The 24,663-nt window shown below is 42.5% G+C and overlaps 1 protein-coding gene across 1 annotated transcript in view; it reads left to right on the forward strand.

Moving 5' to 3' along the window:
• GRAMD1C (GRAM domain containing 1C) overlaps positions 1-24,663 on the forward strand; it is an 84,728-nt gene that overhangs the window by 43,117 nt on the left and 16,948 nt on the right. The window contains exons 6-11 of the mRNA XM_054974438.1: positions 8,828-8,946; positions 10,647-10,770; positions 18,765-18,936; positions 21,411-21,554; positions 23,192-23,310; positions 23,873-24,015. Of these exons, the coding sequence (XP_054830413.1) occupies positions 8,828-8,946; positions 10,647-10,770; positions 18,765-18,936; positions 21,411-21,554; positions 23,192-23,310; positions 23,873-24,015 (821 nt within the window). The remainder of the gene's footprint in view (positions 1-8,827; positions 8,947-10,646; positions 10,771-18,764; positions 18,937-21,410; positions 21,555-23,191; positions 23,311-23,872; positions 24,016-24,663) is intronic.

Genomic DNA, 24,663 nt, shown 5'->3' on the forward strand with positions numbered 1-24,663 from the left:
CTTTCAAAACTAGTTTTTCCTCTCAAAATGAGTCTAATAATTGCATCTGCTTTCTTGTAGATACAGATACCCAGTGAGGGAGAGGAAAGGAAAAAAAATCCAAATTAGGAATCGTGAACTGTGCATGTTAGCAAATCCTGTTTACCTGTATTTCCTTTGTGGGAGGGGCCCAGAAACTGGGCGCAACTTCCAGTTCTGAAAAGAGGACCCGCCCACTTGTCAACAGCTTAGAGAGTGTATATGATAGGAAGTTACATAAACGTAGCTCTTTCTCTCCAAGGCAAAAGGTTTTCTTTCTCTTTTAAAAAAAGAAAGCTTGGTAACTCTGAAGACCTTTGCTGCTGTGCAGTTGGAGCTGATAGTGCAAGTTGACTTTGATCTTGATTAGATTCACCTAGAAAAGCCTGGAAACAGCTTCTAGTCTGGCTCCTAGACCATGTGGACGTGAGGAGGAGAACTCAGCAGCATATCAGGAAACTCTGAATTTAAAAGAATGGCTTTAAACAAGGGAATGTTGCTTCAGTCCTGGTGTTCGCAGTACTGACTTTGCCCTGAGGATGTGTCCAGTTTCCTGAATGGCACCATGAAGTTGTCTAAATTTTGGAACTGCAAGGTGGTGGCCCTGCCTGCTGTGACCAGTTAGAGGTAAACAATGCAGAATGGGGATGGATTCCTGCATTAGCACAAAAAACCCTGCTTGAGTCTCTGTTCTCTTGTAAAATTTGCCAACAGATTTTCATTGTGTGACTTGCAAAATATACTAGTTTGGTTCAAGTTTTCAGTCTAGCAAAGAAAAAATGAGTTGGTCTCCACATCTTTCCTCATGTTAAATTTGTTGCTATGTTCATGCATCTGTGACACTGAGTAATACATGCTTTTAAAAAATGGCTTTTTGTTTAAGCAAACTACCTCTACTGGTTCTATGTAAAAAGCAAGTGATTGCCACTCATTCAAAGAACTTCGCTTACTTTATGGTGAATGAGTTGTGTGGTACCACTGGGGTGTTTAATATTAGCCTTGTAAGTTTTGCTATATGGTTACTGTGGAAAGGGCTGTAGGATCTGGCTTCCTGGGGATTTGACAAAAGAACTTTCATGTGCCTTTTGTGCACACTTCCTGAATGGGCCTGAGTGCTTGCAGGGGTGGGATCTTATACTAAGACCTTGCAGGAGGTGTGCTGCATGTGAGAGAAACTAGTAGTACAAGTACAAGGGCAGAGTGAGAGAGCTGAGGGTATGCTGAAACTGAGGCGACCCACCTTGGAGCGTGGAGTCAGCCAGTGTGCTGTGCTTGTGTATTTGTAAACAAAGTAAGTATCCAAAGGCACTGTAGGTCTCCAGTGGTCTCTTTCACACAAACAAAATTAAACCCAGGAGCAGTGCTTCTAGAACTTTTCACAACTTGGGGGAAGTGGAGTGTGGGTAACATGAGTGGCGAGGGCCGGATATTGTTTCCTAGGAGAGAAACTATAAGCAGGTATGATTTGAGTCAGGAAAGAAGTTAACAATAGCACTCTTGAAAGGAAATCAAAGCATTGCTGCTACAGTTTGCAAAATAAATTAGAGAAACTGAAGAAGAGTCTGAAATACCAGCAAGCTGTGTGTGGACATGGTGGAAGAAGGTTGTTTATTTAGCACTTATAAGGGGTCAAAACTCAAAAGCCTTGCAGCAAAGCAGTCGTTTGGGGGGGAGCAATGGGGGCCCAAAAACAGTTACACCTGTTCTCCTCCAGGGAATTTCCTGGATATTGAAGGGGTAGAGCCCGGGAAGGGTGAGGTTTGGGGAGAGAAGGCCTCAGTGATGCCTTATAGTCCTTCCACCAAAGCAGTCATTTTCTCCAGAGGAACTGATCTGTCATATTGAGATCACTTGAAATTCTGGGAGATCTCTAGCCCTCCCGCCACCTAGAGATTGGCAACCCAATCTCCCTGTCCTCCATTTTCCCTTACAGTAACAACCCTGTGAGGTAAGTTAAATTGAGTGTGTGTGACTGGCCCAAGGTCTCCCAGCAAGCTCTATGGCAAAATGGAGATTTGAACCTGAGTCTCCCCAATCTTAGCTCAGCTCTCTAACCACTACACTCGTTCTCGTGATGTTGAAGATGAGCATCTGATGGGTTTGGACTCTGGAATATTATGCCATTCTCTGAGGATCTTAAGACATTGTGGTTTTTGGAGCTCTCCAGTTACAATGGAAGATGAGAGGTAGTGGAAAAAGAATTTGCAAGTGTCGAAGCTGAATCAAGTATAACCTATGTTGGTTATTCACTTTGAAAGAGATTAACTCAGGCCTGCAGCCATGAGTGATTTTTTTTAAAATTAATGTGTACCCCATGAGCTTTCTTCATTACTTCATTTATACCCTTCCTTTCTCCCCATTATTGACCAAAATGGCTTGCATCATTCTCTTCCATACAACCTTGTGAGGTAGGTCAGGCTGAGAATGTGTGATTGGCCCAAGGTCACCTGGCAAGCTTTCATAGTAGAGCAGAGAATCAAATTTGGTTCCTCAGATCCTAGTCTAACACAATGATTCTCAAGGCTTTGGGAAATGGAATAAGTCCCTACTGAGGCAGGCTCCTATTTTAGAAATAATTCAGAAACCTGTGAGTGATGACACTAAAATAGAAGGGGTGTGTGTAGTATTAGTTTGATGCCGTGCCTATTATCAACAGTTGGAATAAGAACAAAAAAAAAGAGCCCTGCTGGGTTAGATTCCAGCTGGCAGGAGTATGCCTGCCAGAAGCAAGTGGTTATCATGCCTGATCCTTACCCTAACCACATCAGTAGAATGTATCCATGTTTGAAAACTGGCCAAATGAAGGGACTAGTTGGGGTTAGGATTTTCTCTGCAAACTTGCCTCATCTGCTTCCTAATCTGCTGACATCTGCATTTAGAAATCCTGGACTTTGACAAGATGTCCCCATTTTTAAAAAAGTCATTCAATTAGAAGGAAGGTAGAAGTGTTTATCTGTGGGTTGTTGAAAGGTAGAAAAACCAGTACTACTCTAAATGTGGATAAACTTCGTGGGTGTTGTTTTTTAAGTGTCAGCCTGTTAAAGTATTGTTGAACACTCCCACTTTCCTGAATAGAAAATCCAGAGGCATATCTACAAGGTTTAATTTCCTATAGATGATAGAGCACTGGAGACTTAAGGCTTCAATTTAACATTTGTTTTATTTGTTTTGTTTGTGAGGAGAGTGTTTGAAAGAATTAAACTTCCCTTCAGTTGGTAGCAGCATTGCTAACCCAGAAGAACCCACTTCCCAGAGTGGGCTCCTGTACATGGAGGTGTTTTACCTTCTGCCAACTCGCAGCTCCTCTCTGTATCTTCAGGCCTGATTTAAATTGTAAAATGGCATCCTTCAACTTTATTTCTGTGCCCTTTGCCATCACTCTGTGACCATAAGAGCACCTGTGTTAGTCAGATCACTGGTGCATCTGCTCCCACATCCTGCTCACCACATGGCTATCCAGATGCTCCTGGATGAACTTCAAGCAGAATTTGGTGGCCAAAACCTTTCTGTGTTGTTGCCCCCTCCCATCCCCCATGTTCAGAGGATTACTGCCTCAGAACATGGAGGTTCCATGCAGTCATTGTGGGCAATGACCATTGATGACCATTGAATTTGTCTAATATCCTTTCTTGTGGCAGTGAATTCTACAAGACAATTATTCTTTGAGTGAAGAAGTACTTAACTTTTGTCCATCCTGAATATTGCTGATCAAGTTCATTGGGCGTCTGTGAGTTTGGAAGGGTGTCACCATTCCAAATTAGAACGGGTATCATTTTTATTATTTTATTTTAAAAAGTTTTTAGAGGTTGCTTCCACACGTCCTTAATGGGACGACCTGCCTATGGAACTCTGGCGGGTTCTCTCATTCATTACACATGTCATTGTTTCCCATGCATGAGTGGGTCAAGATGATCCCAGTTTTTAAGTGTTTTTTGTGAGACCTGTTTTGGTTCATGTTTATTTTTGATGGAGGTTTTCTGTGCGATTATCCTACCATTTCAATGCAGGCTTTTTTGCGCTTCAGAAGAGCCCTCCCACAAATCTCTAACCCCTCCCCTCACCATTACCCTTCCTTTAAACATCACATATGCATGTGGCTTGCAAGAGCAATTGTATAATCCCCCTCCCCTTTTTACTTTTTTAATGGTTCTTGTGCTATTACAATATCTGTGTGAACAAAGGGAATCATACTGCTTGCTACACTGGATCACTCAACAATTGAACTATCAGTCTAGGAACAACATTGAGAACGGAATGCCATTTCTGATTTTATTTTAAATATGGAACTGCGCAATTGTGTTACTCTATTGTTTGCATATTTATTAAACACTTTTGCATTTAAAACTGAGCAGGAAATCAATGGTAGAGAAAAGAGTACTATGCATATGCAGTTTACAGAAACTGAAAGACAGGACAATGGTATAGCGCAATCCTGCACGTACTCAAAAAAAGGAAAGTTGGGTGGGAATGTGCCAATGTCATTTGTGATGAGGCGCAGATAAAGAATGCGTTTTCTGTTTTGGGACCTTTTTTTTAGTAACAAACACCCACAAAACATGCATGAGGACAATGCACATGAAAGGTGAGTTCTCGAAGCGGATCGGGAAGACGTGGCTTTGGGACAGGGAACACCCGAAAAAATTGGAACATGTGGAAGCGGCCATAGTCTGCCTTTTCATAAAGGGTTCAGGACAGGTAACAGCAAGATAACTAAAATAATTTCATAAAAACATCTTTAAAAGACTGAGGAGAAATTCTCAGCATTAAGGAAAACATCCTGGTCATCAGGAGCTCTTAAAGTGCTTTTATTAAAGACCAGGCCGCTTGTCAGCCATTTGTGGTTATCAAGAGGGGCAAACTCATTTTATACTTGCTGCTTGCTGTTGTTAGCTGAAGTGTCAGTGATGTAGAAGGAATTGTCCAAAAGTAGCTTTCCATACATACATCGTTCTCTCTTCCTCACTTTATCCTCAGATCAGCCCTGTGAAGTAGGTCAGGTTCAGAGCTAGCGATAGGCCCAAGATCACCCAGTAAACTTTATGCCTGTGTGGGGTTTGATCCCTTGTTTCCCAGACACTCTAAACATGACATTGTATTGGCTTAGGATAAAGCTCTCCCTGGTTTGTTTATGTAGATGTTTTCCCTGATTTCTTTATAATCTTAAGAGCTATTAATAGTATTTTGTTTCTATAGCACGTACAGGCCAAAGATAAAAGTAGACTCTGGGAATACGGGGGTGAACAGTTTCTTCAAATACATCTTCTCACTGTGATCTGGTTGTGGTATACACAGTTTGCTAAATACTCCTAAGTGGAAGCCCTGAAAATAAGAACCCCTTCAAGCTTTGGATTTCTGGCTCTCTGATCCTGTGTTCCAGGAGAGTATTCTATGCATGGTCATTTCAGTACCTGGGATCACCATTTTGTCTGAAAAGGGCAACACCCATTTTGCAGCTTCAGTATGTGTGAATGTGGTCCCTGGTCTCAGGGAGGCTCGACTGGCCTCAACCAGGGCCAGGGCATTCTCTGTGCTGGTCCTGACCTGGTGGAACTCTCTGTCAGAAGACATTCAGGCCCACCAAGATCTTGTATCTTTTCGGCAGGCGTGTAAGACAGAGATGTTCTGCCAGGCATATGGTTGAGGCCAGCACTAGTTCCATCTACTCAGCCTCCCTGCTGGTCTCCTACCAGCAAGGGGCCATATGATTAGCTGCCCCCACACACACATGAGGAGTTAGAGTTTATTAACTCACACCTTCACCCCTTCTTATGTGTATGATGTCCAGGGAAAGGGGCCCTGTCTAGGATACTGGAAATTATGCTGTGATAAATGAATTTGTAATTTTATTGTTTTATTTATTGTAATTTTATCTATTGATGTAACCCACCCTGAGCCCACTTGCGGGGAGGGAGGGCTATAAATTAAACAAATAAGAATAAGAATGTGTTCTGCCAAAAATTTGTTTTGGGAGTACCAAGTACTGAATCTGCAAAATACACACGAGGGGCAAATCCACACGCCCTCGGTGCATCCCAGCATTGCGCTAAATGTTCGCTAAACACCCGGAAGTATAGCGTCTTTCTAGCGCGATTTCAGAAATCATGCTAGAAAGACGCTATACTTCCGAGTGCTTAGCAAACATTTAGCGCAGTGCCGGGATGCTCCAAGGGCGTGTGGATTTGCCCATTGTCTTTTTGAGACAAAATGTTTTGGTACGCAGGGTCAGAGTTCCAGATACATAGCTCCTGAAATACTGGGAGGCTGTGCACCAGTGATAAGATCTCCTGCTTGATTATTGCTTTTAACTTAGCACCCAAGTAGATAAAACATTGTGAATTTGTTTTTGCAATTTAGTTGCCAAAGAGAGCTGGGTGGGTTTTGTCTAATTTAGAATAGGACTGCAACTCTCAAGAAGGGAAGAGAAAGTGTTCCTTCCCTCTGTGCCATTTCTTTAATTAAAAAAATACCCATTCACTTCTGTTTTAAAGCCTAGTAGGGGAATAAATTATACAGTGGAGATATGATAGTAGTATCAGATTCCCCGTGTTCGGTTGGAGTCTCTCGGGGGTTCGCATCCTTGCCTGCTGATCTGCCAGTGATTGGCAAGAGGTGGCAAGCTCCTGGAGGTTGCCCACCACTGGGAGGGATCTCAGAAGCACGCATGGTCACGCACCCAAAGGGCGAAATTATGTCATTCCCAGAAGTGATGTCATCGCACCAGCCATGGGAGAGTTCCCACACTTTGTTTGGGGCCAACTTTGGTCCCAAACATGCTGAATCAGCCCTGCATGGAGTGTGGGAGCACTCCTGTGACCAGCACAACAATGTCACTTCCAGGAAGTGCGTGCAAAGAGGACCACGCTGCCGGCACGAGGTAAATGCCAGTTCCCCCCTCCTGCCAGGCACAAATAAAGGATAGGCAGACCCTGGACCCTCTCTTCAGGGGTGAGTGAAGGAATCTGGGCCAATAGCCTCCCTGACTGGGTCCTCCTTCCTCTTGCCCTACTCTCCTCTGATGTTTTAAGAGGCTGCTGTGCCTGCCCAGGCCTCAGGAGGCCTCAGCAGCTGCCAGCTACCTTTTCTGGCCTATTTCCAGATGCAGTTTGCTTCCTGAGCCCTGCCTCACTTCTGAGATATGTGCTGGGCTGCAGGGCTTTGAGGTCACTGCTGGTGCTCCTCTGGATATGGCTTCACTCTTACTCCTTTCCCCACAGCCCCTAGTGGGGCTGGTGACTGAGTGAGGCAGGGGTGGAAGTGTCACCCCCTTACAAGCAGATCCCAAATATGTTTAGTATAGCCCTTACAGTCGATTTATTTTGTAGCATAATATGTCAACACAAGTGGGGAACCTGCAAGGCTCTCCCCCTGCCCTTTTACTGGCAGAAGCCAAGGTTTGATGGCTGGAAATATTATTGTGGTTGCCTGGCAAACCCCCACAACAGCCACAGATCTCTCTCTCTCTCTCTCTCTCTCTCTCTCTCTTTGAAGGACAGGTACTCCTGTTGTTTTAGATTTTTTTTCTCAAGTATGTTGAAAGATCTGTCTTGTCTGTTCGTGGCTCCAATCACTGGATTTAAGTATCCACAGATGTGGCCATGTTGAGAATTAAAACAGCAGAATTTGAGTCCAGTGGCACCTTAGAAACCCACAATCTTTTCAGGGTGTAAGCTTTTGAGATTCAGAGCTCCCTTCTTCAGACACCTTGATAGATTTCCATTTAAATATTTCTGGTAAGCATCAAACTACTACACTATGTTTGTGGAATGTAAGTTGGTTGTGGCAATCCTCTCTGTGTTTTTTTTTGTGATTAATAACTGGAATGCAATTGTCATGCTGTCTCCTGTATGTTTAGCTTGCAGAAAATGTCAGGAAATTTTGAACAGCTCCCAATTTACAGCTCCCAATCAATATGTTGGATCCAGACTGCTTTTTTGCTCAATCTTACCCACTTTTCCTCTTACTGTAGACCCTGCCCATATGGCTTTGGTATATACAGGTCCCATGATCCCCCACATTGGCTTTTTGGTGGTCAAAGTCAACCTCATCTTCCCTTTTTCACCACGGGAAAAACTGATTAAGTCCAACCCATGATAGACACAGGTATATAGTTAGTCATATATTGTGAACTCTGTGTGTACTCTGTACCTCCTTTGCAAGATGGATGCATGGATACATCTTTGCAAAAGAAAGGACAAGGAAGAAAGTTTAATGGTGACCACCAAAACATATTTAACATGAGAGCTGAGAAACGTAATGTAGGGTTTTTTGTCTTGTTAGCCCACAGTGCTTTACTATTTTGCTATCATTTTTTGATTGGAGCCTCTTTAGCCATTGAGTGGAGAAACAACTTAACCTAAAGACAGCTGCCTAAAGAGGAGCTGTGGTCCTGTTATACAACCGGTATCAGCTGAGAGGATGCAGCTGTTCACGTTAATTAAAAATGGCTTGGAGGTTTTATTTACGGAACTGCAGTTTGAGGGGGCTAATACTACAGTTATCTTGGATCCCAGTACTTATGTAGAAAAGCATTTGCCATTTACAGTATTAAAGTAGATGATTCAACTAGTTTCCTTGCATAGCATGTTGGATTTATATTCTTTAGTTGATGCAAGGACTGAATATTTGTGTTATAATGAAAGTCATGGATGTCTCTGCATGTTTTAACTTAGATATATTATCTGGATAGCATGAAACAGATTTCTCATAAGGGTCAATTAGGAGTTCTTCAAGAGTATGAGAGAGTTTATTACTTGTGTTTAAACAATGCCTGACTTTAAAAGATGGAAAGAGAACTTAATTGTTTTTGCAGAGGCTGACAAAGCAGGAATTCTGGCAGCTTGTGCAGCAAAGCTATGGCTCTGAGCTGGGCTTGAACACCGAAGAGATGGAAAATTTTCATTCGTCATCTGAGGAGAATGGACAGTCTAGGTAAGGTGATAATTGTACATCACCTCTTTTAACAGGTGCACTCTATTTGGAATTTCTGCATCCTTGGTGAACTCTCCAGGTATTCAGAAAAGTATGACTTTGTAAAAATTTTAAAAAAGAGAGAGATGCTCGAAACATTTTGATAAGGACTGAATATGCTACAGGAGGCCTAGAATGCTGAGAGCTGCTGAGACTTAACAGGAAAAAAAGAGGAGAAAGGGAAATTAATCAGTTCAAGGTTTATAAAATCCTGGAAATACTTTGAGCCACAGGACTGCAGGTCAGTGGCCTCTCCCTCCAGCTGCATCCCAGTTTTTACTTAACGTTTGGTAAAATGAGTTAGTGGAGCAAATGCTCACGTCTTTTATTGGTGTAAAGTAGAGAACACGTGTTAGTTTTAGAACAACTACATGAGCTTCCAGGCCCATCACAGTGCTGGGCCTGGAAGCTCATAAATCCTTAAATATCTGGCCTGAGACCACCGTATTTAAAGGACTACCTGTTCCCATACAATCACCATCTGTCAGTTGTTAGAGGCCCTGGAGTAAGAGAGTTGGTTGGCCATGAGAGAGGCACCCTCCCCTGTCTTGATGCCACAACTTTGGAATTCCTTCCCCAACTTCCGTTTGGCTGGCATCTGAGGTTTTGAGCACCACATTAAAGATTTATTTTTACCCAGGCTGCTGATGTGTTTAGCTGACCTGCCTTAATAGTTTACTATGACCCCTGGTGTTTTAGCATCTCTAGTAACTTAATGCTTTTCCGTTTGAATATCTTCTTTACTGTTGTAATTGCTAAGGAAATTTATTCATTAAAATATTTCTAGCCTGATTTTTAATTACTAGACTCAAGGTGGTATTTTTTACTGAAGCATTTTTGTCCCCAGTGCTGGATTCGTTGCTGGCAATTGTATTATTTACCAGTGGTCCTGTTGCTGCTTGTTATTGTTGCTTTTATCGTTTTTTCCTTTTTGTTAAATGTGTGACATTTGTCATTATGGTCTTATGGTGTAAACAGAGATCCATAAGCTGCCTCAGAAACATTTAGCTACAAGGATATAAGCTGAACAAAAAATAACTATGGGCTTTGATCCTATGACTTTGCTCTCCTTCACTGTGGCTCTCTCTTCCTCTGCTGCCAGCACTTCTGCTCTACCACTTACGCATGAATAAAGGATCTTTGAAAAACATTGGTTTTGTGCATATGGAAGCGCTAGCAGCAAAGAAAGTGAGTGCCTCAGCGGAGGAAAGCCTGTGCAATGGCCAGAAAGAAGTGCGAGGGGAACAGTGTCATAATTTTTTAGCATAATTTTTTCATTCATTTTTTGTTACCTTCCTCTCCACTTGTGCATGTCAAGGAGAGAATGCCCTTCCTGCCCCGTCAAAAGAGACTTAATTATATGAGAGAACTTCAAGAGGTGTAGTATGGAGGAGAAATTGATCCCTTCAATGGCCAATCTTTTGGTCTTCTGTCAGAGAGTTCCTTGTATTGAGGAAACCTGAAAGGATTTCTGGGTGTTAGAAAAGAAAACAGATAAAGAGAAAGGGCCCTATACTTACTTGTCTGGAGGACATTTCTTTTTCCCCAGACCATCCAGGATTGCTCTGAATAATTAAAGAAGCCATCAGGTTTGTAATGGAAGCCATACATTTATGTTACAATGTGTAAATTAACTGCAACTTTTTTTTGTTTCTTAATAGATCCAGCCTTTGTGATGAATCTGCAGAGAAGGATGAAAAGCCATATAAAGCCATTGGTCTAATTCAGGAGCCCATCAATCAGATACTTGAAACCGAGTCTCTTATTGGAAGTGTGCTAACAGAAGTAAGCTGCTAAGGCGTTTTTTCTTCTTCTTAATGTTTGAACACAACGGTTTATGATGCAATACATGGAGGGGAGAGTTACAGTTGAAAGAAGCTCTTTTGTGTATCCTCCTTTAAATGTGAGAAGTGTGGTTTGTGGTGCTTTCCCCAACGTGCACAGATCCATTTTTAACTTGATTGCCATTCTAAAGACAGTTTGAATAATTACAATGGTCATTTTTGTAAAAGGTAAGCGGAGGCTGACAGCAACCTGCTGAAGTCCTCTGAGCAAAGTTTGGAGAATAGATGAGATTGGTAAACCCATCACCATCTCATTGTCTGAGCTGTTAATTGTATTTGTTCTGTCTTTAGGTGCTTTTAAGAAAGAAAAGCTATTTAATATATTTTATAAAATAAATAAAATAACTGTCTATTCAGTAAATACTTGAAACTGGGTCTCTTAAGGGAAACTTATTAAAAGGAACGAGCTTCTGAGAAGACTTTCTTCCATGTTGATATTTGAACACACAACCTATGTAGGAACACACTACTCAGAATTCTGGTTTTGGGAAGAGGCCATGTAGTTCAGTGGCAGAACATGTATTTTGCATGCAGAAAGTCCCTGGTTCAACCCCTGGCGTCTTCAAATAGGGATCTCCAGTAGCAGATGTTGGTAAAGGTTGAAATTCTGGAGAGTTTCTTGAGATTCTGGAGAGTTTCTGCCAGTTAGAAAGCTACTTGGTCTATTGGTCTGGCCCAATATAAGGCACCTTCCTATGTCAGTGTGTTTTTTACCTCTCATTAATACAGATTGAGAGAGAAGTTCTACTGTCTTCTACTCTTGAAGACATCTTTGGGTAGAAATGCACATGTGCTTCTATTGCTTGGATACAGAGTCAGAAAATCTACTTCCTCTTTTTTCTAATTTCTATTGCATATATATGTTGCAATATATATATATATATATATATATATATATATATATATCAACAATGGGTTATGAATAGTTAATGGTTTTCCATAGGTTGACAGTAAAGGAGATTTTATGTGTATTAATCACTATGGTGCCAGTGTTGTTGAATATTTTATTGTATCGCCTGACTTGTTTAGTTTGATTGACTCTATGAAGACAACAGAATATATGGGGAAATATATCGTTTTCCTCTCCAGTTAGTTCTAAATATTTTTGGCTGTAGTCTTCTTCCATATGCTTTACCTTTTCAACTAAGTCAGAATCATGATAGCTTTAGACCAGTGCAATGGAATAACGATACTGTAAAGGAAGTGGAAAGGGTAGGGTCTTATTCCAAAGTCATCTTATGGCTCCAATCACGTCTCATTCTACTTCTGAGAGGAATCTTTATGTATTGAGTGACCTATTAAAATTGTTCCAGCCACTTTATACATCTTACCGTCAGGCCAAGAACTACTGTGGCCAGGCTAGACAGACAAATTGGTTTGATGCTGATTGTAGGGCATTTAAAAGGGCATTTTTAAATATGTATTGGTAATTTAAATAACATCATGATAAAGTTATACTTAATTGGATATTGCTGTTGAAACATGGATTTAGAATTGTAATTAAAAATAAGAAGAGAGTTGCTTTAGCCAATATGTGGAAATGTTTGATTTGGGCCGCTAAGCAAAAAGATGATAAAAATTTTGGGGCTATGATTGCAAATGAGTTAAATTCTAGATCTCTGCTTTCTTGCCATATTTCTGCTAGATGATGTGGGGACCATTTTAAGGCTTTATTTTTTACATCATCTGTTGACAAGAGTATAGTCCAATCAATTTTCTCTCAAGAAATAGAGAATTGGCCTCCAGTTGCAGTTTCAGAATTGGGTAAAGCCCCAAGATCTGATATGGTGCCACCAGAATTATTTAAAATAAATGCTGACTGGTGGGCCAATATATTGACTCCTATTTTTACACAGATTAATGAGACAGATATTATGCCTACCTCTTGGAGACATACAATAATAGTTCCTTTTATTTATAAAAAAAGGTGATCCAACAGATCCATGTAACTATCATCCTATAAGATTTTTTTCAGTGGGGGTAAAGCTATATGCTTCCTTGCTTACAAGAAACTATTATCATGGCTACAGGATGAAGCTCTCTTGGGACAAGAGCAAGCCGAATTCCATAGCGGTGTTAGCACAGTGGATCATTGTCATGCTCTACAGTTTATCGAAGATAAATATAGCAACTCAAAGGATGGCATGCTGGCTGTGACCTTTATGGACCTCAGATAGAGTTGCCAGTCCCCCACGGGGCGGGGAATCCCATGCTCCCACACTCCATCCCCCGCCCCCACTTACCTGGCTGGCAGGGGGGAATGTGCCTCCCAGGGTACGCTCCCAGGCCGTGCAGTATGCTCCTGGGCAATGCAGCATGCTCCTGCGTGCTGCAGCGGCCCAATCCGGGCCCAATTCAGTGACAAATAAGCATGGATCGGGCCCGGATCAGGCCGCTGCAGAGTGCAGTAGTGCTCTCGTGCTCCGCAGTGGCCCAAGCCAAGCCAACTCGCCCTGGATTGGGCCCAGATTGGGCCGCTGTGGAGTACAACTCTGCGCTCTGCAGCAGCCCAGTCCAGGCCACATCAGCCTGAATCAGTGTCAAATCGGCCTGGATCAGGTCTGAATCAGCCTGGATTGAGCTGCTGCAAAGCTCCTGCACTCTGTAGTGGACCGATCCAGGCTGAATAGGCCTGATCAGGCCCAATTCGGCCCAGATTGGGCCTGATTTGGGCCCCTATAGAGCGCAGGAGAACTATGTAGGTGGCCTGCATCCTGCACTATGATGTTACTTACTGGAAGTGATGTCATTGTGCAGGCTGGGAGCACACACACACACATGTTTTGTGTGCACACGACCAGGGAATGTAAGGTAGGTGCCGGGCCTCCCACCAGAGGGGTAAGGAGACCTGGCAACCCTAACCTCAGAGCTGCCTTTGACTCAGTGCCTAGGCAGAGATTATGGAGCAAGTTGAAAAAAATCATCTGTTGACAAGTGTCTTTTATTTTTGATTCAACAACTATGTGATTGACCTACAGCTCAAGTAAGATGCGGTCCATCTGAGGAAATAACCACAGCTATAGCAGTGAATAAAAGAGTGAAGCAAGGATGTATCCTTGTTCCATTGTTGTTTAATTTCTATATTTAAGTTCCCATATTTCCAGAGATGAATTCCATTTGTCTTATCTCGCTCGTGTTAAATTGCTGTGTGTTCTGTACATGGATGACAAATTCCTCCTTTCAGGATCTGTGGTAGGCTTTCATAAACTTATAAGCTCCTTCTTGGAGTATTGTTGTAAAGAGGGCCTAACTTTTAATGTTTCTAAGTAAAAGGTTTCTTCTTTTTAGCAAAAAGCGATGGATGAGGAAGTATAAATGGACAGTTGCAGGGCAGTCTATGCAGCAAGTAGAGCAGTTTAAGTATCTAGGATGTATACTTCAAGCAAATCTTTCTTGGAAGGTACATTTGAATTCTCAGCCATGAGTACTGGGAAGGCTATTTCAAGATTCTGTTACTCCTCAGGAGGACAGTATGTTCCTGCAGCAGTTAAAGCATTCAACACTAAAGTTTATGGGCAATTGCTATATGCTATAAGAGCATAGATCAGTGTGACCATTATTAAGGTTCCTTCACATTATGTTGGAAACTCCAAGATGTGTGTCAGGAATAGCTTTGAGAGCCAAGATTGGGGAGATGTTTTATGAAGCAAAGGCTTGGTGGAGAATATTTAACTTAAAAATTAGGATTTTGAAATCAAATTTAAAACCAGATCTCCTTGAATTAGTTATGCTGGATCATCATATGAGTAATTGGGATAAATATTTGGAATATAAATTATCATGTCTTGATATCACCCATGACATGATAGAAACTATCAGTGAATTGAGTAAGTTAATCAAAAGACATTTGATCTTGATTATAACAGCATGTTGTTTAGAGCTCACAGAGTATGCTCTTCTCTTTCATTATGCTCTTCTCTTTCAGTATGCTATTCTCTTTCAGTTGGTATCCCCCCTCTGATGAAAATGCCAAATTATTTGTTTGAGTTAACACTCCCAAAGCATAGAAGGGCATTTTTGCTTATGTGTTTGAACACCTTGCCATTGGCAGTGTTGTTGGGAAGGTTTTATGGTATTCCATACTCTAACAGATTCTGTGGATGTGGTGCTAACTGAATTGATACTATAAATCATATTCTTTGGGAGTTGTCCTGATTTTTTAGGTTTGAGAGCTAAACTTCTTTTTAGGCAGGATTTTATTTCTCTTAAAGCTAAATCTTCTTGGCTATTAAGAGATGAAAATAAACAAGTAACTTTGTGTGTAGCTATATTTTTGGTGGCTGTAGTAAAATCATGTTGTAACTCTGGCAGTAAACTCTAGATTTCCCTTTTAGTAAATGATGGCTCACTGTTTATGACTTTGATCATGAAAACAGTAATTAAGAAGTTATATAATGCATTTATCCTTTCTTATTGTCCTGATTGCTGTGAATAGTGTGTCCAAATTTGAGCTGAGTAGAGTGGAAATACATGACATATAGGAAGAACTAGCATTCTTGATGTGAAATCCAGAGTTTTGATCAACAGACTCCGGTACTCATTCATACACCGTGCACAACATTCTTCCCAGCTTTTATGCCTACATTTAAGAAGTAATTTTTCCCCTTGGCATTGAATATCACTGAAGCATCATAATTCCTGAGCTGAAGAACTCTCATTATCTTAAAAAAACACTGACTTCTTGTTCAGCAGATTGTATAAAATATGGTGGTGTCGACTTTACTTCAGTGACAGTAATTAGTTTTTATATAACTTTTTTCTCCTGTAGATACTTAAGTGTATGATCTCAGTAATCTTTAATAGGGGTGTGCACCTGGAAAAAATTTGGTTTTCCTGCTTCGGCTTCGGGTATTTGAATTGCTTCAGTATGCTCCGGGAAGATTCGGAACGTACTGAAGTAAGGGGAGAAGCTGCCTTTCTCTCACCTCCCCCAGCCCCCCAATTACTCCCCCCTCCTTTGCACCCCCACCCTACTTACCTGGAGCTAGGAGGACCAGCTGGGTGGCGGGGAAGACCGGAGCCAGCTCCTGTGGGGCCCGCGCCGTCTCCTCTGCCACTGCAGCAGCCAGCTGGGTGGCGAGGAAGGCTGGAGCCAGCTCCTGCAGGCCTGCACCACCCCCTCTGCTGCTGCAGCAGCCAGCTGGGCAGCGGAGAAGCATGGAGCTGGCTCCTGCGGGGCCTGCGCCACCACGTTCACAGCAGCCAACAGGGTGGCGGGGAAGGACAGAGCTACCTCCTCCAGCCCTTCCTGCCTCTGAAAATGGCTTCCATGGCCCTTCCTCCGGCCCTTCCTGCCCCTCAACTGGATGCTACGGCAGCCATTTGAGGGGCAGGAAAGGCCAGAGCCAGCTTCTCTGCCACTGCAGCTGCCAGCTGGCTGGCAGAGAAGGCAGGAGATGCTTCCTCCAGCCCTTCCCGCCCCTCAACTGGCCGCGGCGGCGGCCATTTAAGGGGTGGGAAGGGCCGGAGCCGGCTACTCTGCCACTGCAGTGGCCGGCTGGGTGGTGGGGAAGTGCGGAGCTGGCTCCTGTGGGGCCTGCACTGCCTCCTCTTCCACCGCAGGGCAGCAGAGATGCCTCGGATCAGCTGCTTGGCAGGGATCTCCCTGCCAAACAGCTGATCTGTGGGTTTAAATGCCCCTTTCCGTGCTGCTTCGCAGTGGCACGAAAAGGGCCATTTAAACCCCAACCAGCAGGATCAGTTGTTTGGCAGGGATGTCCCCACCAAACAGCTGGTCCATCCACAGGTTTAAATGCCGTTTTCCGTGCTGCTTCGCAGAGACGTGAAAAGGGGCATTTAAACCCCAGCCGGCTAGATCAGTTGCTTGGCAGGGATCTCCCTGTAAAACAGCTGATTTGTGGGTTTAAATGTCCCTTTCCATGCTGCTTGGCACTGGCAGGAAAAGGGACATTTAAACCCAAGCCGGCTGGATCTGTCATGTCTGTGCACCGTCCATGCAATTATTTTCATGCTGTACCAGTGATGCTATTCTGAACCAATGTTTCATGCTATGACTTGATGTCATATTACTAATGCCATAACTGTTTTGCATTCACAGGCTTATAGAAGCTGCAGGTGTCTTATCTAACAGACTGTAGAAACTCTCAGTGCTTCTGACCTTGTACCCTGTTCACTCCCATGCACTGCTCTGTTACAACTTTGATCTCCTGCTTTCTCATTGTCTAGACTTGATAGTACAAATATGTGAGATGTTCTCAGGACGCGTTTGTACCAAAAGTCCTGTTTGGCTGATGCAAGAAGGAAGGAGTAAATGTGTGAGTTAAGATGAAGGGTGTTCCCACATGTTGCCATTCCTGTTAAATTGATCCTTACTGCTTAGTAGCTTACCTTGCTTCTGAGTAACCATATGGACATATCTGTGGAAATGATTTGATTTCCGAATAAAACCATTTAACCAAGAGCCTGGATTCTTGCTGCAATGGTACAGGGATCTATCTGCCATAGCCTGTCATCCATAGCCTGACAGGATCAATTGCTTGGTGGGGATCTCCCTGCCAAACAGCTGATCTGCGGGTTTAAATGTCCCTTTCCATGCTGCTTGGCAGCGGCACGAAAAGGGGCATTTGAACTCCAGCTGGCTCGGTCAGTTGCTTGGCAGGGATCTCCCTGCCAAACAGCTGATCTGCGGGTTTAAATGTCCCTTTCTGTGCTGCTTGGCAGCGGCACGAAAAGGGGCATTTAAACTCCAGCCGGCTGGGTCAGTTGCTTGGTGGGGATCTCCCCACCAAACAGCCGATCCGCAGGTTTAAAGCCCCTTTCAGTGCTGCTTTACAGCAGCACAGAAAAGGGGCATTTAAACCCCCACCAGCTGGATCAGTTGCTTGGCAGGGATCTCCCCGCCAAACAGCTGATCCGTGGGTTTAAATGCTCCTTTCTGTGCTACTGCAAAGCGGCATGGAAAGGGGCGTTTAAACCCCTCAACCTGAAGGTTCCCGAAGCAATATGAATAGCTTCGGGAAGCTTTGATTTGGGGTTTCTGAATCATTGCAAATTGGGTCTGATTCAAGTACTTTACCTGAATCCGAAACCTGAATCGCACACCCCTAATCTTTAAAACAGCCCTGTGGATCAAAAGTGTTGTTTCCTATTATGGATGAGACTCTGAGGTTGAAAGAGAGCAGTGTTTATCTCTCACACACAGTCATGCATGTGAAGTTCAGTAGTGTGCAGAAGGTCCCAGGTTCAGTCCTTGGCATCTCCAGTTATAAAGGCCAGTTAGTAGGTGATGTGAAAGACCTCCATCTGAGAGCCTTGGAGACATGCTGCCAGTCTGATTAGACAGTACTGAGCTTGATGGACCCACAGTCTGATTCAGCATAAGGCAGCTTCATGTGTTCATGTGAGATGTGACGGGGAATCTGGAGGCTTATAATGTATGATCTTACCCAACACACTATGCTAACTTTCTATTGTATGGTTTACAATACAGTCCTAAGCAATGTTACATCCTTCTAAACCCGTTGAAGTAAATAGGTTTAGAAGGATGTAACTCTGTCTAGGGTTATACTATTAGAATTCTGTACTGTTAGAATTCATAGCTCTTAATGTGTTATTTGCAAACTTGTAATAGAAGCATGCAGCACATAATACTGTTTTTAATTTCAATGGGACATGCACGCAGGAACTGTGAATCGCATAGAAATGAACAGAAATTACTACCAGAAATTCTTTGTGCATGGCACAACCTGGTGATCAACATGTGCTCTTCGCAATACATGTTTGGACTTAATTGTTCAGGAACTTGTGGTTGTTCTTTGGGTCCAGATCAGTCTTGCACAATACTGGATTGAAACTGAGAAGGTTGGCAGTGTGGATTGTCATGGGGCTCTCAAAGCAGTAGTTATTTGCAAAATAGGTGTGGTACCATCTGAGCGTGTTTAATATTCTATGCCCTCCTTGTGGCTCTTTTGCCAGGATGCTGAGCCAGAGGAATCTCACTGTGATAAACCAGAGAGACGGAGTTCTTTCCTGTCTTCAGAAAGGAAGCGAGCAGATCTAGCACAACACAAACTTTCTGCGCAGTTACCAGATCTAAATGAGAATTTCCCTCACGAGAAGAGCAGTGCTTCAGAAAGTGATGGTGAAGGTAGGTTTTTTTCACATTTGCAAAAACTAATTCTAAGGAAAAAAATTACAATATCCAGAATCAAATAAGAAGTCCACGGGTGTGTATTTTCTTTATGCCAGTAAAGCTAGTCAAATGGGCAAACCAATCCTGTAGTCCCACTGGGCCACTTCCATCTACACCATTGTTTTACCAGCATAACTTAGATGTGCCCCTATGCACTCCCCAGCAGTACTATAAAGAGAATATTGCATTAGAGCCAACAGCTAACAGCAGCACCAATAACACAGTCATTGTCATCCATAGTGATGTGTGATGCTCACTGACTGGGCCGTCATATTAGCTATGTTGGGGAGGCACCATTCATCAGTGCATGTTGACAACAGGCATTCCTAAGTGATACAATGGAGTCTGTTGTACAACTCTCCCACATACAGTGTATAAGCAGGCTGCCAGGTACAACCAGAGATGAGCACATCTTCTACTACAGCCTCCCATAATCCAGTGGGCAGGAGAGAAGTAGCATACAGCTACAAACCATAGAGCTCTCCCACTTCCAGCAGTGTTTTTTGTTTCCTGGCATTTAACCACATCCGACAGCCCTAGGACTGCAGGTGCTTGAATGTCCTGTACACCTTGGGATGCTCATGGGGAAGGTGTTCACAGTATTTGGGAGTCGTGTGGAGGCTCACCCTTTTTGAAGGTCTATGAAAACCTCAAAAGTATACAAGATACTGCTGTTAATGCTTGCTGGCCTTACATTGTATATTTACACTGTATATTTTGAAATTTGCATAGAATGTCACTCTTTATGGCCCTTTCAACCACATGGTTCACAATTTCCTGCCTTGTCTGTGTACTGTGTACCTCTCATAAAATGAGCTCTGGCTCACACAGTTGAATGCTATTAGTTGTTGTAAGACTCCTTTTGCTAAACTGTTGTATAAGCTAGTTCTCAACAAGTAACAGAAAATATGGGGAATGGTCTGTAGAAAACCCTGAAACATTCAGCCTCATCTTGTTGAAATGAACACAAATATTTAAGATTCAAATATTTAAGACTCACAAAAGTAACAGGAATTCCACCATTTGTGATTCACTTAAGAGATACTACTTTGTATCTGCCTATGAAGATTCTATGGGTCTGTCAATAAAATGGCTGTTCACAGCGATTCATTTTGTTCTCAGGAGTCCTTTACACACAATCTTTATTTTATAATGGTTGGCATTTATTTAGTTGGAAAAAAATTAAAAGTAAAAGTATGCAAGATAAACATTTTGAACCTTGTTCAGTTGCCATTAGGGAACACTTCCTAAGTAGCTGCTCTTAGTAATTAACTAAGTGTTTATAGCTAAGTGCTTGTGACTCAATTAATAGACCTAATTCTAAAGTCACCAAGTGCTTTTGCATCATGTCACTGTAACGGGAGTGACTCTTCATTATACTCTAGTATTTTTATTCTGACCTTCTAATTTAATTAGATAATGCAATTTAATGTGTTCATTTCTGCTAATTTGCAGGGATAGATCAATATTTTTGAGCACAATGAACCTAAAACTGCTATGACCAGAATTTTAGACCAGGTGAAGAACTAGATATTTAGCACTGTATTGACTTGCATCAGCCATCATATGGGTCTTGATATTTGAAGAGATTGTAATTCTTGACTGCTCACAGTATAGAAAACACTGAGTCATCTCAGACTCTTCTATGCACTGTTACTGTTTCAGCTATCATTATCATACAGAGACAGTTTCCACGTAAGAAAACATCATGTACACCCATTTGACTGTCAATGGCCATGGTAGGCTGTTGTGTTTGATTGAGCTTAGCTGTTAAACTATGGAATTTGTCATCTACACTTTGTTTCTTCTTTGATTTTGTGATGATAGGATTTTTACCTGATTTGATATTTATTATTCTTATATTTGATTCTTTTTGAGTACATTATTTTAAGGCTAAAGGGAGTAGATGGGAATTTTAGAAATTCATAAATAAATAAGAATGCTAGCTTTCTTATTTCCTAGGTCTGTGAGGCAGGAGCTCTGAACTGAGTTCATTCTAATCCATAAATACATTGCTAAAAGAAATTCCTACTCAGGCCTTTCTGGCTCTTTCAGATAGTGGCATGTAGATGACAGAGTTCATTTTAAAAATAAGTATGGTGAATGAAATATGAAGCCCTTCATCAACTACAACTAGTAAGGCTGTGGAACTAAAAGCATTTGTTCATCACAACACTCCATTTGTAGGTGGATTGCATGCCTTGCCACCTCCATAACTGCTGCAGTCTCTAATTGGCAATAGTTAAAAATAGGGCCATGCAATGTCTAAAAGGCCACATCCAACATAACCATAACAAACTCTTAAATAGTATTAAGTATGTGTGTTTGTGTGAAAAACATGTATGTCATTTGGTTATGTTTTATTGGGTAGCATTTTCTGTATTTTCACCTCTTTGTTGTCCTTGCTCTCTCCCTCTTCCCTTCCCTAGCTGAGGATACCATCCTAGAGAATGACCTGCATGGAAAGCTCTTTATTGATCGGGTTTTCCGTATTGGTGCAGACAAAATGTTTGAGATGCTTTTCACCAATTCCCATTTCATGCAGAGATACCTTAACACAAGAAATATAACAGGTAATTAGTGTTTGCACTGAAAAATTTTTCTGTTGGAAAAATCAGTTTGTTGCCAAATATTACATGAGGCAAAATAGCATAAATCTGAAAGTGCCAACTTTAGGAAATCTTATTTGGGGTTACAGTTGCTGAGCTAGTTAATGCCTCCAGTGTTTTAATTGTCTAGGGTTTAAAAGCTTTTCTGTATCACTGTTGTTTCTGGCCATTTTAATACTGCTTACTGGCCACAGAACATCGTGCCAGGCTCCCAGAATGACAGCGTCTTCCTGGCGTGATTTCGCGTGAGAACTGCTGTTCTTGCACGAAATCGCACCAGAATGACGCTGTTGTTCTGGGAGCTTGGCGCGATGTTCTGTGGCCAGTAAGCAGTATGAAAATGGCATCTGAGAGTCTTGGTAAAAGTATAAATCTCTTAATTTCCTGTACTGCACAGTAAAGCTTTTACAAACATTTCCTCTGATGCCCCTGCACCAGTATATTAGCTTGTTTCAAGACACATTGGTGCATTTTTGCCACCCATTCCATCTACTGGATCATGAGGTTTTCGTTCCATGATACTTGTTTTGTTGATGCTTTCTGAAATGCTCATCACTGTTTTATTACGTGGTTATTGTTGTGCCACTTTTCATTTTTTCCTTGATATATGTTTTTGTTGTTTGTAGGTCTTAATAACTGTCAGTTTTAAACAGTTCTCTGTAAGGTTCCCTGGGTGCTATTTCAGTAGAAAGATGGGGTATATATCTCATAAATTAATTATATATTATGGAACACTTTGAGCTGCTGCCAAAAATGACAACTCATGTCAAGTTTTCTCCCTCTCCCTTTCCAAATGAGCAGCAAAATTTACCCATCATGCTGTGATATCATCATGCTGTGTGTTTCTCTTCCATACACTCCATATCATTGGCTGTTGAGAGCGTGAAAATGCACAATGGAATGACATCATGACAGGATGTATTATACTTTAGAGTAGTAGGTAACTTTTTTGGCCTAAGTGTCAAAAAAGCAACATATGCCTATGAAGATGTTGATGCGGCAGAAAATAAAATTGGCAAGGTGGGGGAGACAAGAGTTGTACTTGAAGATGTGCTTGGAGCAAGCCAAGCCCCAGTGGCACTTCAGCCATCTCAAGGATACACCTTGGACTTAGCTGGTAGCTGTGCAGGTCTGGGAGGCAATGATTGGCATTAAGCCATTTCTTTGTCTTCTCCTGCACTGCTGGTCTCAGCAATGCTGCCAGTGCCTCGGTTGCTTGGCCAGAGATTTGGCCCTAGCAGTCAAGCAAAGTGGTCTGGTGTACTGCTGTCGGCACTCATGCCAAGTGATTGTCTATCCCTACTTTAGAAGGAGGGAACTCAACTTGGGACATAGTTTTCAGTGGCAGTTCAGGTTTGTCATGATGTGTAGTTTTGCTCTTTGATGGCTACATATTGGCTGTTGGTAATGACCACATGTTGGACTAATGACTGCTCAATGCAACTGTGCATTTCCACTGCAAGATGTGGCACAATCAGGTCCTCTGTAACCTCTGTTTTCTGTTTCTGTTTTCCTTTCTCAAACCACTTGCAGCATGTTCAGGGACAGTGACAATATTGTGTAAATTGCTAGGAATTAATCATGACATGTGTTGTATCTAGATACAGTATCAACCCCTTGGAACACAGATGCTGGAGGGAATCAGCTGAGGACCATGACATACACTCTTGTGCTTAACAATCCACTTGTTGGGAAATTCACAACTGCAACTGAAAAGCAGGTACCTAATTTATTTGCTTGCTTCTAAATTTGAATAGAGAGTTTGCCAAGACACAACGGACCAGCTCCTCAGCCTCAGTCCACTAAAGTGGTCTACTAGCAAGTTCTGTTGGCACAAATGCCAGGTGATGTTTTTGCATTTAGGCTGGCAGATGGTGGTCCAGTTGGCATCCTTTGAAGGGCTGCATTTAGCCCAGAGGCCTCTAGTTGCCATCCTCCACCCTAAAAAATAACTGAATAATTTTGCTAGGATATCAGTGGCTGCAATTAACACTGTATTTAGTTTCTATCCCCCTGAGCTGCAATTTGCAAACAATTGTGTAAGAAGCAAAATGTTCAGTATTTTGTCCTGACATAAGCCACATGCCTTTATATGTGTCTTTCTAAATTTCAGTTATCATATATCCTTGCGGGTTGGGGAGAATTTGCATTCTGTCCATGCTTCTAATTTTTGTTGAATTGATTATCTATCCCTTCTTTATTTGGCAGTCTTTATTCCAAAGATGGATGGTGGGAAAGAGCAGAAACTGTATACTTAAAATGTCATCTTTTTTTCAAAATAGGTCCTGCATAAACAGAGCCACAAAGGTCGATTGTATCGGATAGACACAGAGGTGTTCACACATGATGTGCCCTACCATGATTACTTCTACACTGTGTATAGTTATTGCATCACCCACATATCCAGTCAGAAGTGCAGAATCCGGTGAGCATTTTCATTTTGTTAGACACAGTTAAAGTTGCTGAGTAGGGGTGTGCAGGGACAGAAAGATTCGGAATTTCCAAAGCAGGAAAAAGAATCAGAAATAACCGATTTCTGAAGTGGTAAGCTGCGCTTATTGCCCTGCTTCAGTATGCGTGAAGATTTGGAGCACACAGAAACTTCCTGCCCCACCACATATGTCACCTGATGGGAGGGGGAGGAGAGGGTTCTCTCCTCCCCCTCCCATCGGGTGACATAAGTGGCGGCTGGACTTCCTGTGCTTCAACTGGCCAGTGGGGGAAGGACTCCCCCTGCCAGCCAGCTGAAGTTTAAAGGGCCCTTTCCCTGCCGCTGTCTGAGGTGCCTCTGTCTGAGCCCTGCTTGGGTTATGCTTCCTCTTGCAAGGGCTGTCTTCCAGTGTGCTGGCTTCTCCTCGAGGGAGGATGAGAGGGAGAGAATAAAGGGCACCCCCCCCATGCCAGGGCGATGTGGAAAAGGCTGTTTTCTCCTTTCCTGACTTGTGCTCTCTGCTATCCTCCATTTACAAGTGATCTCAGGCAGCTGCTTGCAGAAACTCGGAACTGCTGCAGGAGAGGGGTTCATGTGTGCAAGCAGCTTCAGGCTAGTCTGCTTTGGTTCAAACTGGGGTGA

Source organism: Eublepharis macularius, chromosome 3, assembly GCF_028583425.1.
Source record: "Eublepharis macularius isolate TG4126 chromosome 3, MPM_Emac_v1.0, whole genome shotgun sequence".
In the NCBI taxonomy this organism is placed as follows: Eukaryota; Metazoa; Chordata; class Lepidosauria; order Squamata; family Eublepharidae; genus Eublepharis; species Eublepharis macularius.